General features: G+C 30.8%; 1 protein-coding gene across 14 annotated transcripts in view; it reads right to left on the bottom strand.

Moving 5' to 3' along the window:
* Positions 1-21,269, bottom strand: part of LOC148624231 (neurexin-1-like) — a 96,531-nt gene that overhangs the window by 12,609 nt on the left and 62,653 nt on the right. For all 14 annotated transcript variants that reach the window (XM_088566808.1, XM_088566818.1, XM_088566820.1 and 11 more), the window contains 9 exons: positions 19,860-20,634; positions 18,489-18,706; positions 17,326-17,434; positions 16,446-16,514; positions 13,961-14,713; positions 9,183-9,302; positions 7,802-7,980; positions 6,721-6,895; positions 1,318-1,422 (listed from right to left, as the gene is read on the bottom strand). In XM_088566808.1, the coding sequence (XP_088422934.1) occupies positions 1,318-1,422; positions 6,721-6,895; positions 7,802-7,980; positions 9,183-9,302; positions 13,961-14,713; positions 16,446-16,514; positions 17,326-17,434; positions 18,489-18,706; positions 19,860-20,634 (2,503 nt within the window). The remainder of the gene's footprint in view (positions 1-1,317; positions 1,423-6,720; positions 6,896-7,801; positions 7,981-9,182; positions 9,303-13,960; positions 14,714-16,445; positions 16,515-17,325; positions 17,435-18,488; positions 18,707-19,859; positions 20,635-21,269) is intronic.

The raw sequence follows: 21,269 nt of genomic DNA, 5'->3' as shown, positions 1-21,269 counted from the left end.
TTACCAAATAGTTTCTTTTTACCTTTTTTTTCTTTTGTTAACTAAACCCTCACAGGATATTAATAATAAAGAAAATAAAAAATGTGTCCATACAAGTTGATCAAATTACCCTAGATTCTACCTGATGTCACTGATTATTTAGGAAAAACCTTACAAAATAAACTGGGATAATGTGATGTCAATCTACTAACAAGAGGCTCTAGAGAGCCAACCAGATCAACACAGCCATTTCCATTTCACTAAAATCTTGAATGCAGATAGGACAATGTCCACATGAATCATTTGCTGGAATTGTAGTGTTGAGAGCAGATCAAAGTAGTTGTATCCACCAGGTGGCACTATGAATTTTAATAAGATATCACTTGAAATAGAGAACACTTACTGTGAAAGTACTTTAATTCATGGATAAGGGAAGAAACAGAACTTCATGGATTCTTGAATTTATGGTTTTGAGATTTTCAGTATACACATTAATGGAAATTTCCTTTTATTGTTTGGAACCAAATTTCATGGTTTGGCCTACCCACTGAAAACATGTAAATTGGTACCCCACAAATATTAATACTTTCACAGTTCTCTTTCAAGAATTTTGGCCTGAAGAGAAGAACTAAGCAAAAAATGTAATGGTAGAAAATTCAATCAGTTTAGCTATAATTTTAGCCTGAATTGCTCATCAGAAAAAATCAGATACATGGAGGCTTTATTTAAAGAAGTGGAACAAAAAGTAAATAATTTTTTAAAGGTCCCTACTCACTTCATTTAACTCCAAATTTGCTACACCTAGATAATACATTAGCAAAGATAGATTCAAAATGTGTTTTCCCCTAAGCAAAGATAAAATATATCAAACAGATTAGGAGAGGTTAGCCTTACAAGCCCTAGCTGTGAAAAAAGCCATAATTAGCATTTTTTTCTGTTGACAAAATATGCATAACTATCTTGCTTCAAGCATATATTATGACAAATTTTCATACCAAGTTTCATCAAAATCTGTAAACTATAGGTTAGTTTCACAGCAATATCACCTACAAGATTTTTTGAGATATGAAAGGACAGACAATTCTATCCACACCCATCTAAATATATTTAATACAATCTAAAAACCAAATAATTTCTGTAAATATGTTCTGGAGAGAAATAGAAGTTACTATAATAATTAAACTGCCTGTTTTGACTAAATGGATATAAATGGTTAATATGTATTGAAAATATATATATAATTCTCTTCTATAGTAAGACTGAGATCAAAGGTGAGGATTTCTGGCATTGTCCTTAATTATTTGAGTCAGGAAAAGCCTACAGAGTATATTTATTTACCAGAAATAGTTCCTTCAAATGATCGATCAAGGCGACCATTCCTCTTTATACCACCAATATACATTCTAGCTTGGTTGTTAAATATGTTCCATTTCTGTTGGTGACCTGAAAATACACATGGCTTGATTAGATAAATTACTTATTCACTGGCATACATATCAGATTCTTCTATGTAAAGGTTCACAAAATCATTTAGTTGTTACAGGAATTTCTTGGTATACATATAATTATCAAATCAAGTTTCATAAAAAATATTTCAATGCTCTTAATAACATAACAATAACAGAAGAATAACAAAACAGAAATGTGCACAACTGAAAATCAATACTGTCTTGGTATAAAGTTAAATCTGTGAAGTCTTCAACAATGACTGTACCTTCAATGTTGTCTAGCTGTAGATCATATAGGTCAGATTCCAGAGAAACTATGGAGCATTAAAATAGGATACAAATAATATACCAATACCAACAAACTTTTCTAGCAAATATCTGAGCATCAGAAAATTAGGTACAAGTACATGTTAATTGAATCAGTGTAAAAAAAACTCCATACTACTGGAAGTTTCAGTTGACTAAATATTTGCTAAATAAGATTAAGGTATTAGTAATACATGTAGTACCTTAATTATTAGGCACCAATTTTCAGTATTAAGACATTAGGATTTTTTTTTTATTTTGCTGACATACAAGTGACCTTCTTGAATAACTATGAGTCAAAGAAAGATAGATGTTCAACTCAGAATGAAGTATCATGTTTTAAAATTCAAAATAAAAAATTGGTACCCAATAAATTCATATCATGGAATAATAACTCAGTTTCTATAAATCAGGTCTTGTATACCATGATAGTGTGAGAAGTAAAAAGTTTCTCATAATAATAAACAAAAAAAAACCACTTTGCAAGTAAGGGGTATAATAATAATAATTTAAGTTGTGAATTGGCTCAGTTAATTGTACAAGTGAATAATAAATAAAAAACAGCCACATTTAGAAGGTAAAGACAGAACTAAATACAAATAAAATATACATAAAACATACAAAAAGAAGAAAGGGAGGCCCAAATTTTCAGCATTACAACCTTCAACAGTGGCAAATAACACAGGACAAGTGGAGAAAACAGACTGTCACCCCAAACAACTCTCAATTGAAAAAAATACCCCCAAAAAATAGAAACAAAGAGTACCTGATTCATTAGATAACGAATTACTGGTTTACAGTTTCTACATAAAATATAACATCATTATACAAAACTCTGAGAAATCAACTGATTTGTAAAAAAAAAATCATTATGGGTGTTACTTAACCATGTCAAAATATATGGGCCTTATTACTCAAATGAGAGATACTGTTTATCATAAATGTTGAAAAATAACTAACTATACATTTACCTAAGTTAAGTATAAAAAAAGACAATGCAATAAGATTTAAGATATTTTATATTTGATGGCTGTGAGAACTGTGAATATAGCTTATAATAAATTTTTTAAACATATTTCTCTAATTCCCTGGAGGCATCTTAGAATGCTCTGAGTTGTTATCCCTCAAAACTTGTAGATTAACCCAAAATTACCTATGAAAAATTAATGTCTCAAATTGGAAAAATGAAAGAACATTAGATAAAAATGCTTAAAAAACACATCCATATATCTATATATATATGCATATTATATATTAAATTTAACAAAAAAATTGAAGTACAATTTTTTCTGCCTTTACAACAATTTTGTAAAGTATGATGTTTGTATTGTTTTATTTTTGTTTTAACTATTTTTAAAATCTTAGATGCACCTTAAGGAAAATAAATAGACTTTTGTCTGTAAAGTCATTTTCAGGACATTCAAGTATTTTTTTTAAGGTAGATCAAACCTAAAAAATTTTGTCTATAAATATTCCATGTTTTTCTCAAAGATGACCTTGAATGAACAAAATGTAAAATTTAAATATAGAGAAACCAAATTTGATTTTTAGGCAATCGAGCCTTACAATAATCTGACACTCTTTCATATTTAAAAAAAAGAAAACTAGGTTCACCAAACTTTTTGTTTGTAATATTTAATAAACTAAGATTCCCATTACAGGTACCAGTATCGTATTGCATATCCCTGAGCAGGTGTACGTCAAAACATGGATGCTATAAAAATATAGTGCATTTTCTTTTTGCCTCTCTACAAACTAATATTTTGTCAAAAGATATGAACAATGACTTATAAAATAGAGCAAACATCACACTGTAAGATGAAGAACTTTTTAAAAAGAAAATCTAACATAATATCATAAAAATGTTCCACTGAAAAGGTTGGTTTGGTGAGTACAAAACGAAAGTGAAAGTAGGGGAAATGGCTATTTATAGTTCGAGACTACTTTTCTGTCCGATCTTCGTGGACTCACCCTATTTTCTTTGTGGGAAATTATTTTTTCACATGTCCTTAGAAATGCTACATAAGTGAAAGTTTTATTGAATCAATTTACATATTTTTTAAAAAATCCTAAAAATATGCACTTCACTATAGAAGTCTATGAGAAAATTAATACGATACTGAGACCTAGTAAGCCAGTTTTTCAAGTAAAGTTGGATATTCAGCAAGTGGTCTTTACCAGCTGAAAAAGTAGTACCCCAATGCAGGTAACACTTTTAAGATGAATTAGCCAACTTTTGAACCTGATTTTTTATGGTAGCTCTGTTTTTTTCGTTTATGGTTAATCTTTACCAAATTTGGAAATGCATTTTGTTTTCATGAATTTGTATAATATCAGTTCAATAAAATTATTATCTTGACTGTTTATGATGAGCATATCTATATTCATGTAACCTAAAGCAAGTAATACTCCTGCATAAAGGATAGTTTTCAAGTTACAACACATTTTAAGTATGTGGTTAGGACTTGAAAATAGTCATTTTCCATACATTGCCTCTTATATATGAAAAAATGAATATTTTTTTTATTTTTTGTTTTTCTTTCAAATAAATAGCTAAAATGAGTTGCCATATAACTGTGGTTGATTTAAACACAGAAATGTCACAAAAGTCAACAGCCAATTTTTCAGTGGACTTTTTTTAGTGGTTCAAATGGACAGATTCTAATGCGGCAAGAAACATAAAGGTGTTTTTTCATATAAAAACTGAATTTTTTCAAAAAGTATCTAAAGCAGACAGTTGTTATTATAATATTTATACCAATAAACTATTTTTCTTGCATCATAACTATCTGTTTTAAAGAAAAAGTCCTTTTCCTGTCATATTGAGGTCCTTTTGTATCTGCCTGGGGTACCAAAATGGCTTAAAATCTGTATTTTCTGCATATGAAAAGCTGTATTTTTTTAAAACTATGATATTGGTATAATTTTTTTTGAATTTATTATAATTGAAATGACCATATCTATAGTTTAAAACAGTTGGTTGTACCAGTCATTATACTTTACTTTAAACAAGAAGCTCCCTCGAGTTAAAGACAAAAACGGAGGTTCGAATATTAATATTTCCATATATGGAAGTCACAAGTGGGGATTAAATAATGATTTGGAACTCATAGTACAGCTCATGTATCTACCATGTCAGAATAAACCACAAATTTGCTTAGTTTGACTAATGCAGCAGCTTTTTATCAAAAGTAATATTTTCTGGCTAACACTGAGATATTAGTCTCATGCCTGGAATAGGGTACCTATATAAAAATTTTAATAGAAAACTCATGTTTATAGCAGGGCAATGATGTTCTGAATTTTCAGTATGAAAATGAATACTCTAGCAGAAAAACAACAACTTTTATGATTATATTGAAATATTTATTAGTAATAAGTACCAGTATTGTATTGCATATCCCTGAGCAGGTGTACGTCAAAACATGGATGCTATAAAAATATAGTGCATTTTCTTTTTGCCTCTCTACAAACTAATATTTTGTCAAAAGATATGAACAATGACTTATAAAATAGAGCAAACATCACACTGTAAGATGAAGAACTTTTTAAAAAGAAAATCTAACATAATATCATAAAAATGTTCCACTGAAAAGGTTGGTTTGGTGAGTACAAAACGAAAGTGAAAGTAGGGGAAATGGCTATTTATAGTTCGAGACTACTTTTCTGTCCGATCTTCATGGACTCACCCTATTTTCTTTGCGGGAAATTATTTTTTCACATGTCCTTAGAAATGCTACATAAGTGAAAGTTTTATTGAATCAATTTACATATTTTTTAAAAAATCCTAAAAATATGCACTTCACTATAGAAGTCTATGGGAAAATTAATACGATACTGAGACCTACATTTTAATGCCAATTATCTTCCCCTTGAAGTAGACTTTTTAAAAATAAATGTTTGTAGTTTTACCATTCACACATTTATGTCAACAATTCTTTTAAAATAATTTGAAGGTAATTTTATTTACATACAATGTAATTTCAAATATTATTTGTTCATTGAAGATACATACCCAGTACTTCTGTATGGTTTTCAAGATGAAAGAGAAGTATGTGTAATAGGTATGATCAACCTTTATAGTGGAGTTTGGAGCAATGATGCTAATACCTTCTAAGTACAAAACCATGGTTATACAAATTAAACTATCATAAGGATTGTTACATATAAAAAAAAATTATACCAATTCATATCCATAAGAAAAAAAAACTATATTTAAAAAAATAAGGTTAGATTCCAAGAACCCAAATTCTGGGCATATAACTTTCAAAACCTTTTAGAGAAAAAATGAAAAGACTTCACAAACATTTTTGAATGTTACTAAGTACATAAAAAATTAAAAATATCAAATGCATCAAAGAAAATTTTGTTTCAATGTAATTCAACAAAACTTTCTTTCTTTCATATTATAATCAGAATTGTAATAACAAAAATAGAAGTCTATATAACCAATAATTTTGTCTATGTGTAAATATCTTGAGCCTGATACAATCAACACCACATCAATAAAAACAATTCAGTACAAAATATTTCATCGAAGATTTATACAATCATAATAGATACATTTCTCCCGGTGGCAAAAATGAAAATAAAAACAATAGAATTGTTTAGAATTGTATGTATATAAAATGATGATGTGAAAAGATTCTACAATGGTCTGTCAGAACTGTCTACTAAGTTTCCGTTATAAAAATTGATAACAATTTCAATGTTACTTAATCTTATAATGAAGATTATAAAACTGGGTTTTTTTATGAGAATTCCACTATGAATGTCAATTAAAACTGACATGCTTCTTTGTTTATATTACATCATACCGCAATAACAAAACTCTTCTCCAAGTAGTCAAAACAATCAAAACAAACTTCTTAGCCTACTTTCTCTTGGTATAAACAAACATAGATAACTTTCTTTTTACCATACAATTGAAGGTTTGTTTAAGATGATATATAACAGGGGAAGAGATAATGACCAAATTTTTACTTACCATCAGGAATTTTCATTATTGGCCTGTCATCATCGATTGTCAGAGAGGCATTAGATCCAGATCTCTTAAAGCGAACAATATGGTATTTTCTGTCATTAAATATCTTCAGTGTTTCACCAATAGGAATATCTCGCTTTGTTCCCATGTTGTATGTAGCCAATATATTTCCATCATTCTGTTAAATAGTTCAAACAAGAAGTTATATTAAACAGAACATTGGAAATATAGCTAAGAAAAAAAACTGGATTCTTTACATATACATGTACATAAAAAAACAAACTTTCTATGTTCTTTGAATGAAGAGGGAATTATTCTTTGGAGCCGACACACTGCATTTTCATTGTGTTTATAGTGAAAATAAGGTCATCATCTGAAAAATTTATCCCAGCCTGACTTTTGTTGTATGGTACCTTATATATAATAAAATTTCATTGATATACAAACACTTTTGCACAAGTAATTGTCTGGAAACAAAATATGTTTTTGCCCCTCATTCCTATTACAGTATATAAAGTCTACACAATCCTAATGTATCAATTATACCTGCTTAGTACAAAATCAGATATAATGGAGCAGATACTTCTACTCTTTATCTGTGTCTATGTTTTACACATTAAAAGCAAACTATCATTCACTGGAACAGTTGTATTAACGTAAATAAGAATACTTTACACATAGTAGTAGTTATAAATGCATTATAAAGTTCAAACTTTGATAAAAATCAATATTTTTCTGGTATCCATGAACAACCTCTTTTTAATCAGATAACTGCACCAAGTAACTGTTTGATAAAATGAGACAAGTGATTTAGGCATAAAAAGGCTTAGTGTTACTCAGAAGATTTCTTAGTACATTTGTTCAAACTTTCTACATAAACTCTGAATTTTTGATTTTTTTCCTTTACAAACAGCAATTATTCAAGAAATTTCAGAAATCTTGCAAAGCATCCAAGTTTCACTGGTAGCATGTAGATTTTACAAGAAAAGATTAATGTCTATTTTTCATATCATTGACAAAACCAAACTTCTGCAAAGCTCATTTGACCCTTTCTGTTACCTTGAGTTCATTATTTAAATATTACCAATGAAAGCTCAATAAAGTCTTTCCCATTTTCACTCTCAACTCTCAACAGGAATCCATTTCTTCTTGATGTAGTAAATCCTAAGGCAAACTGATCCTGAGTTGTGTCATAGTACTTCCCCTTCGGTCTCTCAAAAGTTATCATCCCTCCATGTATTCCAAATGAGTAAGTTACACTGTCTGTAATATAAGACCGCAGTATAACAATACAGAATAACATTAAAGATTTTTACCAGTAATTGATTTGTATTTTTTATACTAAGTATTACAAAACTAGGATATTAAGGTGTCAGTTTCTTTCATAGGTAATAGTAAGCATATAATGACATTGTTGAATTAATGAAGTACCATTATAACCCGGAGTATTTTTTTTTCTCTGAAAATCAGTAGTGTACAATAACCTATTATAATAACATAAATCACAAATACAAACTGCACTACCTCCTAACCTTAAAAAATAAATTCCCTACCACATAACCTTAAAACATGCATCACCAGAAAAAACTGCACTATCACCTATTCTTAAAACAAATCACTAGCAAAAACAAATTATCACCTAACCTCAAAACATAAATCACCATAGAAAAACTGCACCTACTGGTATACCTATCATTGGGAACTTCAAGTTATTGGTCGTTTGGGGAGCTTTGGTTGGATGATCGATATCAGAATATCAAGATCGATTCATTCATGTCTTAAATATATGAATATTTTGTCTTTATCTTATCCTTCTTTTTGAAGTCACTCTTTTTTTCATGTCTGATTGGAATATTTATCTTTCTGTTGAAAGACAATTTGTTCTATTTCTAACCATAACATTGGGTAATTATATTTGTTGTCTGTCAGCCAAGGGTGGACAGGCCTCAAATCAACATGTGACTTTATTGATGACGATTTCACACATTTACATTTAATAATATCCAAACTAGGTAATGGAGGTATTCTGACAATAAGGTATTGAAGGTTCATCCTAATCAAACTCCCAAACACTTATCATCAATCATCAGTTGATGTTGATCTAATGATCATTGATCCTGAAATTTTTACCGATACCTAACACTACTATCACCTATTCTTAAAACATAAATCACCAGCAAATACGGTACTAACGCCTATCTTTATCACATACACCACCAGTAAACATCAGTTATTATATAACTGTACAATCACCAATCCTTATCACATATACAACCGGTAAAACTGTACAATCACCATTCTTTTTCTCTTTAACCACCATTAAAACTGCACAATCACCAATTTTTTTCTCTTTAACCACCAGTAAAACTGTACAATCACCAATCCTTAACCCATTATACACCAGTGAACTGTACACTAACCTATCACTTCATTGCTAGCTTCATCAGTACTGTACAGTCACTTACCCTCGTCACATTTATCACCAGTGAAGGATGTCATATCACAATCACAGGAGTAAGAATTCCAGTGTGGAACACATCGACCATCATTTAAGCATGAGTTGTGCTTACAGCCACTGCTAGGACCTACAATATATGAAAATAAGAAAATACAAATAAGAAAGAAATCCCAGGCAGGCAAAGTTATATGATTTTTTTATGCAAAAGAAAAATATTATGGAGCCTTTTGCTCTTCAAGACTGTTAATATTTTCTGATTTCATCAACAATAAACATTCCACTTCAGACAGGTGTATGAGCAGCTGTTTTCACAAGAAAGTTTTAATGTAAAATAATGTAATCTTCAGCTTGAGTAATGTACACAGGTTCAATATCAGAATTCAGTTTGTAAGAAAACAAGTGGACTTGTTGATTAAAAGTAAATGTTTATCAATGAAATAGAACCATCTGACCTGTGATAAGCTGGATGTTCAAAGCCACAGATTAGAAAAGTTGAAATGATGCAAAATCTGATTATCAAAAAGGAACTTGTTCAGTACTGATCAGCTGATATTTCATACTAGACAAATTAGTACAGCAACTTGGATTCGTAAATTTTTATGATTAAATGGATGAGTCACTTATTTTAGCAAACAGGAGATCTAAAATTTAGTATTAGACACAATAATGACAAAATTAGTTCTCAGATCAAATGTCAGAAAACCCCATTGACTGATATTACTAAGAACTCACATCTACAGCACCTGCATCATGTAAAAAACACATGAAATAAATAACCACCATAATTATAACATGAAGTTGCACATGATGTTGGACTAGGTATACCCCTACTGCAACTGAAATCATACTAAACAGGAATTTAATAATAGAAATGCAACAAAAATGCTTACAATGCATGCCTCATATATAAAGCTACAACCACATTATTGGAAATCAATATCCAGTGGCTGTCGAAATTATTGGGATGAAAATTTTTTCGATTGTATAGAGAACAAGAGGCTCCCACGAGCCTGAATTGCTCAACTGATTATTTTTTTTTGCCTTTCAAGGGCAATAACTCTAACAAGGAGTTGTCTGACAATTTTGACTCAAAAAGACTTTGGTAGGACTTGTCCTATTCATTAATTGAATGTTCTTTCTATCTATTATTGTCTTCAAGATATTGGATTGTGATGTTCATAATTTCATAATAGTTATGAACATTATACTTTTTTATATGTTATATTTTTCCTTGCATTTTTGTCATATGTATAATACTCATTTTTCTCCAGTATTGACTAATACTTTCATTCTCATTTTTGACTTTTTGTTATTGATGTTATACCATGGTATTTTGATAGCTATATTTAGCATTGTGTATTTTTAGGTATGTTCTAATTTTTTACATAGGGAGTACTCTATTATTATCACTTTCACTTTCGTTTTATATCAGTTTCCGGGCTGTTTACTGTGTTATCGATTTCCTGTTTCTAAATGTGACCTTGGTTTGATTGTGCACCACAATCTTAATCGTATTTTTATGTATCTCTCATTGTGTGACACCTCACTATGTAAGTAGAACTTTTGTTTTTGATTATATTTAAGTGATGTATGATTTATTTTTGTGGAAAAGTGAATATTTTTGTGATTTTGAGATACCTTTTCAGATAATTGTTTAAGCTTTACTCTTCCATTTAAACTTCATTTTGAAACTTTTTTTTTGATAGTACTATTTTTCTTTTTCATTTTTGAAAATTCATTTGTTAATTTTATGGCTAATTCTTGAACTTCATTGTGGTTTTTCAGTGACATTTTGCATATGTCTTTTGTAGGTTTTGTTTAGTTGTTTCAATTAGTACATTTTCCCTTTTTGTTTCTTTTTATAGCTTTTTACAACATGTAGTCACACAATCAACAGTCATGATTATGTAACATCTTTTCGTTATGCATGTACCATGCAACTGTAATGACCATGAACCATGGGTTTTTGTTACAATAAATTATTGACTTTTCGATTTGACTTTGGTTATGCTATCTGTTATGCTCTAAACAGAATATGGATAAAAACTGCAAAAAACATCATTTTTGCTTTTCAAGGGCAATAACTCTAACAAGGAGTTGTCCAACAATTTGATCCTTGCACACTTTTGTAAGCCTTATCATAAAGGTCCTTTCAGCAACTGCAAGTTTCTATCTATCATAATTTTTAAGATATAGACTGAAAAATGTAAAAAAAAATAAAATCATTTTTCACCTTTCAAGGGCAATAACTCTAACAAAGAATTGTGTGACAACTTTCATCCCTGCAGACCTTTGTAGGCCTCATAATAAGGATAATTCCAACAATTTGGCAAACCAAGTGGCTTTGGAGATATATGAGAAAAACTTCTGATTGACTCCTTTCTTCTATTTTTAGTAACAGCCGCCATGTTTTTCAATGAAGCAAAAATTCTCACACAAGTTCTATGCAAAATACCCTAAGGAACATTCATACTAATCTGGTTCCAATTAGAGAAGTAATGTCAGAGGAAAAGATTTTTGAAAGAAATAACATTAAGAATAGGAGAAAAACTTCGAAAAAGGGCAATAACTCCAACATTGTTTCATAGATTAAAATGAAAATTTGATCAGAGATAGATCTCATCATGCTGAACAATTTAAATTTATGTAAGAATTTGTCCTATTTTCAGTACCAGCGGCCATGTTTTTCAATGGATCAAAAATCCCCACACCAATTCTATGCAGAACATATTAAGGAACATTCATACTAAGTTTAATTCTGATTGGTCCAGTAATTTCAGAGAAGAAGATTTTTGAAAGAAATAACATTCATCATTGAGTAAAAATTATCGACAAAGGGCAATAACTTCAACATCGCTTCACAGATTACAGGTCTCACTAACCACTTCCGGGTCAAATGACCACCCCACTATGTAGTACCAAAAACACACTGAACCTAGACATATGCATTGTAAGTGCATTATTTGCATGTATTATGATTAAAAGTAGTCAAAATAAAGCTAAGAATGTGTACTTTAAAATCATATATGTAATTAACTACAAAAGTGTATGAATATTGTTTACATGTGTGAGTAATTGGCCTCCATGCTGTCAGTTAGCAGAACAGGTAAAAATGTGGATTTTCAGTATTATTTATTCAAGTAAATTTTGTGAAGAATTTCTACTATCATCGTACCATTAGCATAATGATTTTGGAAGCCTTACTTTCCAAGCTTCGCAACAGTATGCAACTTTAAGATGTCATTTGTCCTGGGAATTCACAGTGAGACTTTGAAAATTACTTTTTTAACATGTAAAGTAATGGAAACGTTAGAAGTGGTTAGTGAGACCATAAATTAAATTATGGCATATTTCAGGGAAATGCATAATTTGAGGAAAATTGCCTTTCCTGGTCATTATTTCCATTTCCCCATAAAATCAGTATAGTGATATTGGTAGTCTGGCTATATTTTAAGAGGTGCATTGTGCAAGGTATTTTAAAAAACAACATAGCAACAAGATTTTTGTCAGTAACAGTGACTCATAACTTGACGTCATCCATGAAATACACAACGTCACTGCTTGGGATATTCAAAGTACTCAAATACTCACACAGCACAGACTTAGAATCACACAGTAATGAAATAGGTATGATATAAATTGTTGAAATCTGTTCTTTTTTCATAATGATAAATGATATTTACTATTACGACTTCTTGAATTATCATAGGTATCAATTAGGTGTGACAAGTTAGTTAAAATTGTAATATTTTAGTAATTTAGGGGAAATATCACTGAGGGGCATGATATAAAAATGACCATTTCCTTGTAGTCCTATGTCTGATTTTGATAGTTTTGGTCTTATTAGACTCACAATACAACAAGCTTTCATAAAATGTAAAAAAAGAAAAACATAAAAATTCATAAAATGTTTTTAAGGTCTCACTAACCACTTCCGGGTCAAATGACCACCCCACTATGTAGTACCAAAAACACACTGAACCTAGACATATGCATTGTAAGTGCATTATTTGCATGTATTATGATTAAAAGTAGTCAAAATAAAGCTAAGAATGTGTACTTTAAAATCATATATGTAATTAACTACAAAAGTGTATGAATATTGTTTACATGTGTGAGTAATTGGCCTCCATGCTGTCAGTTAGCAGAACAGGTAAAAATGTGGATTTTCAGTATTATTTATTCAAGTAAATTTTGTGAAGAATTTCTACTATCATCGTACCATTAGCATAATGATTTTGGAAGCCTTACTTTCCAAGCTTCGCAATAGTATGCAACTTTAAGATGTCATTTGTCCTGGGAATTCACAGTGAGACTTTGAAAATTACTTTTTTAACATGTAAAGTAATGGAAACGTTAGAAGTGGTTAGTGAGACCACAACAAAAAATTGACCATGAAAAACGGCGGCGATGTTTTTCAACAGATAAAAATCCCAACATCAGTTCTATGCAGGATATCCCAAGAAACATTCATACCAAGTTTGGTTCCAATTAGTCAAGTAGTGTCAGAAGAGAAGATATTTGAAAAATTGGTAATGACGACAGTTGACGATGATGACGGTTGCCAAGTGATGGTAATAGCTCACTTGGCTTTTAGCCAGGTGAGCTAAAAATTGCAAAGTTACACAAGACAGGAAGTTAACATTGGACAGCAATAAATTTTGTATCAATCCACCTATTGGGAGTTGAGATAATTGCAACAAAATTAAGACAGATGGATGGACAAGGTGATTCCAATATACCACCCACTTGTTGAGTAGAGGTATAATTATTACATTAACTTACCTTGACAGTCTTCAGCAATTCCTCTATTCCTTTCCATTGCAGATTCATATAGATTAGGTCTTATTCCATTTAAATCAAGTGAAGCTAAACATCCCTGGAAACCATGACGTGAAGAAATACGACTAGGTAGAGTGTTAAACATATTTTTACTGACACCACCAATGTACAGGTCACCATCAAGATTAAAGTGTACAGATGGAAACTCATTCATATCCTCAATAGTTGGAGGATTGTCATCCACTCTTATTAGTTGGCGTTCTACACTTGTTCTTATAAGGGAAACATCATGCCACAAGTTATCATTCAGTTTGTGACGTGTGGTGACAAAAATTCTTCTAGCACCATTACCAGTATCATATATATAATGAAGGTTGCCACCCTGAAGCTCCAAAGCCAAGAAATCTTGCTTTCCACCATTGTATAAAATTAAACCATCTGGTTCAGTTGTCTTAAACTTCAAGTACAAGTGAAAGTGGGTGTTGGCATTTAAAGGTGACAAAATTACAAAAGCATCTTTTGACTTAAATGTTACTGGGTGTTTTAATCGTGGAGCATCTGTGTCAAACTTGGCTGTGACTTCTATATTTTCTAACTTCCTGGATTTAGCAAGGTCAAAATACTGATTTTTGTTAAAAATAAATTGTTGCATAGCTCCAATAAATCCATTGTCTCTTCTTCCCTGTATACTGTCTTCATGCTGCATTCTACGTAACTCAGAACTCACAAGATCAGATTTACCATACAAGTACTCATCTGAAAAAAGTAGGAAAATATTAGATCAGTAAATTATTGCAGATGGATAGAAATTGCTTCAAAAGGGGTTTACTTAACTTATATTTAATATATATGCGAATAAGAGTGTATTTTATTATGGTAGTAGAACCTGGTTTAAGAAGAAAACTTGATATGTTTGTGCAGAATGATTCAAACTATTATGTGCAATTTAAAATTTATTACTTTTTATGACATGAGGTTAATTTTCTGTAATATTGCTCAAATTTTCTGTGCAATTTACTGGTAATTGTACATAGAAATATTGCAAAAATTTTACCTATGATGGCATAAAAGTAGAAAATTTTAAATTGCACAAATAGTTTAAATCATTCTGCACAAACATATTAAGTTTTCTTCAGAAATCAGGTTCCAATACCATAATAAAATACACTCTTATTCATTACTTATCACATGGGTTGTAAAAAAATAGATACAATCTGAAAGAATGATTGGTTGGTAACATTCCCTGCCAACTTCATTCAGGTGTTTATCATGGTTAAACTTGATAACCTCTTAATTCTAAATGTCAACTCAATAATTACATTGTATCAATAGAATCAATTGAAACTTTCTTGGGCCTAATTATTACCTGAAAATGCATCAACAGATATACATATTGGAAAATAATTCCTGATAATTAGATTGTAAAAGAAAATTGAAACTGACAAATGAAAATTTAAATCCATATCCTTCCATACACAATACTTTGACAAATTAAAGACAGAATAAAATTGATCTAGGGAAGATAAAATGTTTCTTAAGGCTTCTATCTAAAATGTCATTTTAGATTAAAGTTTATTTCAGCAGCTGAACATCTTGTGAGATTACTGTCATCTACTTGAATCAATAATGTGAACTAAATTTAACCTTCATACATCCCTATTAATTGCTTCATACAACCCCCAATAATTCACATTTCATTACAGAAACAGATCTTTCATATTTATCAATTAAATATAGAAAGGATTCCTGTTCAGCAAAATAATTTCCATGAAAAATAAATCAAGTGGTACCAAATATTGCTAATGGCATCCATGGCCTAACTCAGAACCTTAAACTCATATTTATATAGCCATTATGGGGGTGACATTTACACGTTAAGAGAATATTGTATAAAAAATGTCATCAATCAGAAACTATGGTAAATATAGATTAATAAATTTAGCTTTATTTAGTACAAAACGAACATGAACATGATTGAAACAAGGAATCTATGAGCTACTACTCAATGAGTTTACCCCCGCTCCCCACAAAATGTATTCTTCCTAAAGTCAGTAAACAAGAAGTTGATGTCTAAAAGGACCAAAATATGTAAGCACGGTATAGAACCACTAGTTGAGGCTGCATACCAAATATCCAGTGGCTGTGATGAGTAGTTCCTGAGAAAAGGGTCTTGAAATTTTTTTTTAGATTTGATCAACTATATTTGAAAATAAACTAAGTTGATAAAAAGGAAGTAGTTGTCCGACAGGACCGAATTTGGTAAGCACAGTATAGGACGACTAGCTGAGGCTGCACACCAAATATCAAGTGGCTATGATCAGTAGTTCCTGAGAAAATTGTTACAAAAGTTCTGACTATTGATGGAACGACGAACAGAGTTAAAACAGTATACTCACCTCTTCTTTGAAGCAGAAGTATAAATAAAAATAGAACCACTATAGAAAACTGAAATATTTTGTTTGTTTAAAATTTTTTGTGTCCCACTTACCAGATAACATAGGAGAAACCGAACCAAATACAATCTGTTTGATCTGTAATGTTCTATCCATTAAGTTCTCTGGAAAATAATATAACATTGTATTCCTTAATGTGAGCTTTTTTAATTTACAAGATTGTACTGGCACCAAACTCATATTAATTTGAACAAAACATTGAGTAAAATGTAACACAAAATGTGGACACTAATCTTCCTGCGTAGTCTGTAAAAAATGATTAAAACTGAAAAAAAGTCTGAACTCAAACAGGGTTGAATCAAATGGAATGGCATAAAAACAAAATAAAAAAATGAGAGTTGGTAGCTATGGGTAAAACATGTCCCAACTGCTACAACATCCATGATTCTACAGTATGTGCTCACAGTTCATGAAATATGCAACTTCATTATAATTATCTCCTTCCACTTTTGTTATTTACCATTGTCTTTTTTTTTCAGATTTTATGAGTACTTAAGTTTTTTTAGGCTTTGATTGAAATCAAACAAAGTATTGTAAAAATGTAGAGGAATTCCACAACTGATGGTTATATATTGTCAACGCTTAGTAATGATAATGATACCAGCTAACATAACCAGTATTTACAGACCGATTATTATACTGGTACTATTTTTCATGAATTCTGTAGCAACATAAAGGTAAAATGGAATGCCTTGAATTTGTTCATAAATCCTGCATTCCTCAGTTGTCAAGGTTATCCATACAGAATATGCTTTTTCATTTGCACTTAATGCTGAAAATATGTTTAAGATAACATGGAGCTAAACAATCCTGCCAAATAGTGGCAACATAATGTATGACTTTAACAAGGGACAGTCACATAGTTATTATTTTAAAAATGGTTAACTTAAAAAATGGATAAGATCTGACCAGTACCCAATATCGGATTGCCATTGTCTACTTTTAGCTGAAGAATCTCTCCTCTTCTCTTGATGTAAACAGTATGCCATCCATCATCATTTAAATTACTTCCCATGCTCAAAGTCTAAAAAGACAAAGATTTTAAAAGGCATATAGTTAGATAATCAAAATATATATGTTTAGAAATAAATAAATTATCAAAAGAAAATCATCTCATACAGAAATATACATATTTCAAACAGATTCATTTTCATGTTTAAGGCTTTTGACTGCCTTAAAAAAATCTTTCCTTAATTTGGAATCTTAGGAAAGTCAGGTTTGTAGCCTTTTTCTTTCATCTATATTGATGGGTATAAGAATATTCTGTACAAAGAAATAATGGTAGTATTAAGGAATACTAAAATGATGATGTACAGATTCAACCATCAGTCAAAAATACCTTTTAATTCATCATTGTTTAATTAGAATATTGATTTTTTTTGTACTTAAAAAAAATCAACAAGTTTTCCAATACTAGGCTATTAAGTGACACAGATCTACATCATACAATAATACAATAAATCTAATGTCTGATCAAATTAACAAGATACTTGAGTACATGATATGTTTAAACAACATTTTCAATTAGCAAAATACTTTAGGAATATATGGTAATCAGATGTTTCATATTAATTGTAAATAGAGGATCAAAGCCAGATAAATTTCTGTCAATTTCCAAGCTGAAAATATTGATGTTTATGAACAGTTCAATGAAGTAGCAGAAACTGAACATGATAAAACAACTGTATATCACATATGATCAACAATCTTTTTTCAATAAATGCTGAAAACCATCTTCTTAATTAACAAACCTATCTTGAATGTATTGTTTATTTTTCTGTGTCAGGCTATAGAATAGAATGCTCATGTAAAATTTAACAAACATCGACTATATATTTTCTAATCACTACAGTAACCCTGCTTTTTCTAACATAGACTGAGTTGCTTCCCTGGAGAGCCCAAATGAACTGATGACCGTACGTCTCAATAGTGCAAAGTAATGATTAAACAACAGTTTACTAATGCTGGAAGCATTACGATTAATTATCTCCCTTATTAGACATGTCTGGGAGGTATTCTATACAAGGAAATTATATTACAGGGCTATGAAATCACACACATCATTATGTTATCAATACCTTTGAGTTTTGGCCTATAGTTATGTCAAGTTTGATGGAGCCAGATTCAATGAAAAGCTCCATTTTGTCAGGGGACTCATCAGATGATGTTAAAAACAATAATCCATTTCCCTGTGTTGTTCTAAATCTTAATGATATATCTTCAGCTTCTGTTTCAGACACATCTTCCATTGTTATCTTTAGGAACTGAGTACCATCAAATTCTAGTGTAGTGGCACCTACAAGAGAGAAAAAATTGTTTGTGTCTCAAGAATGTGTTTTAACAAATCTAACTGTCAAACTTTCTGAAAGAAAATATAAAACAATTTACATTAAAGGTTAAGGTACATTTATGGGTGAAATTGGCCCCCTTATTTTTGTGAAAATTTATGTTTGAGTCAAAAAATTTTTACTTGCATAACAAAGGTCTCAAACCTAAAGTTGATTCATCTATATCTATAATTTCTCTGCACTGCACCCTTGGGACAAAGTCATTTGTAAAATAGGCAGTTTTCTTAAGTATTACAAAACCAGTAAGTAAATTACCCATTTAACATGGAATAGAAGTACATGTCCACCCCAATGTAGACAATTGGCAAGAATTTGAGATTTACCATCATTGGATTGTCATTTCTCAGCAATAAATAATTAAATGATTCCAACATTCCATGCTCTTGTACTAAATTAAGTCCTCAACAAATATGCAGATTGGTAAAGTTCCGTTACCATGTTCAGAAATTCAGAATAGAAGGGGATCAAAAACACTCTGAAGTGTACCTCATCCTGTATTTTAATCTCTGATACATGTATTTCAAATGTGAAAGTATCTTATACTATATGTAAAATGCAGTCTGACCATTCTCAAATGGTTCACACTTTTGGATCAATTCATGCACAGAGTTGTATAAGTTTTAACACTTAGAGATCAATAGTTAGTAATTCTGTGCCAAGAGATTTATGGGCCATAAGATTAAGGCTTAACTATGTAGATGGATGATTAGGCAATTGCCTAAAAAACTGAGTAGTCCACAATGTCATTGAAGATCTATAATGAACATTCAGTGAATCATCACAGGATAGGAAAATAACCCAGATCTTATGATTCAAGATGTATTATGGTGAAATATGTCTAAACCCTGAATAAACTGGAAACCTGTCTAAAGCAGACTTGACATAAATATCAGTTTTGTAAGTTCCAATGCATTTTGTGATCCCTCGTCTTAACTGTACAAAACATTTAGTCCAAAAGGGTTACCATTAAACCAAAATAGATTGGAAATTGCATCTATTTTCTTTATTTTTCACTTATATATCATTTGTTGTAAAAAATCTTAACTTTATGGCTATTTTGTTGCATAATGGAATATAATGTATGTGTTGACTGAAAGTTACCTGTTTGACAAATAGGACCAGTGTAACCAGTTCCTCGACAGTCACACAGATACCGATTCCATCCTTCATGACATCTTCCATGATGTAAACATGATCCTTCATTACACTGTGGCTCCATTACACGACAGAAATCCTTGATACCTGATGTTCTTTGTTTCCGTGCAGCAGTCAACAGATCAACTTTGTTCCCATTCACAATTAAATCATGTAAACAACCAACGAAGCCAGTACTCAGTTGTCCTGACCACATTTCTATAGGTAATACTCTTGTTGTTGTCTGATCAATTCCTCCTACATACAGTTTTCTGTCTAAATCCAAGTGGTTACTTTCACCACCAATAGTATAAGGTATGGTCATTCCATCCAGTAGTACATGGCCAGTTTTACCTGCATGCTGGAGTAAAACTGTATGAATTTTACTATCACTTACATACTTCATTTTGACCTTTTCTGTCCCTGAACCAAGATTGATCAAGAAGTTCAAATATCCATCCAAAATTTCAAAAGCAAAGAAATCAGAACTTCTTGAGCTGTAATCATACAGAATTACTCCAGTCAACTCATTTGTTTGGAATGTAAATGCTAGGCTTCCACCATGTATATAGACCTCCCAGTTTGGTAGTTCTATGTAAGAGTCTGGTGTAACAAAGGTGATAGGTTGGGGTTCTACCATATCCTGACACTGGTTAAAGACAACATCACCAAACACTGTCAAGTCACCTTCCAAAGCCATGGTTGTCAGATCCATTGACATTTTCTTACTAACATACATAACCTGAAACATAAAAATCTTGTTTTTTTCTGAACCTATGCCATTCATTGGCATCACATTCATAGGATAAAACTGATCTAAAAGTTTTATGCTGTAAGATAAACTTGTTTAAATGCCTTAGTTTAAGAAACCATCCTCTGTACATTGTACCAGGATAAATATAGATGTGACACAATAAACTGTGCTCATGTTCGACATCCAAAAGTACAGTATAGGTGAAAAACATGCATTAAAGTATAACAAAAATTTTATAAAAGTTTTTTAACACTTGTTGAAATTAAGCAAAATCAGGATAAGTAAGACAGCTGCAAGTACTCTTGTCTTCATCTGATCAATTTGGAGTTAAATTGATGATCAAGATAACTTTACATAATAACTGTTAGATAAGAAGAAATGGAATCCTTGATGTGTGCATATTAACGAATTCTATTAACTTCAAATTGTGCAAGAAATATTTTTCAACTACTGGTACATATATCTTCAGTTCAATATCACTGTATGTACAAGTAATACTATTTGAATAAAATGCTTTGCCTCGCACAGCATGATATGACCACAGTGGTAGAACCCTGAACAGTTGGGGCAAGTGTGGACACAATTTTAGTTTTTGATACATTTAAGCAAAGGGACTTACAATC

Source organism: Perna viridis, chromosome 2, assembly GCF_037379345.1.
Source record: "Perna viridis isolate PV_CMFRI_1.1 ecotype Kerala chromosome 2, ASM3737934v1, whole genome shotgun sequence".
Classification (NCBI taxonomy): Eukaryota; Metazoa; Mollusca; class Bivalvia; order Mytilida; family Mytilidae; genus Perna; species Perna viridis.
The sequence above is the reverse complement of the archived record's forward strand: the minus strand, read 5'-3'. Positions and strand labels throughout refer to the sequence as shown.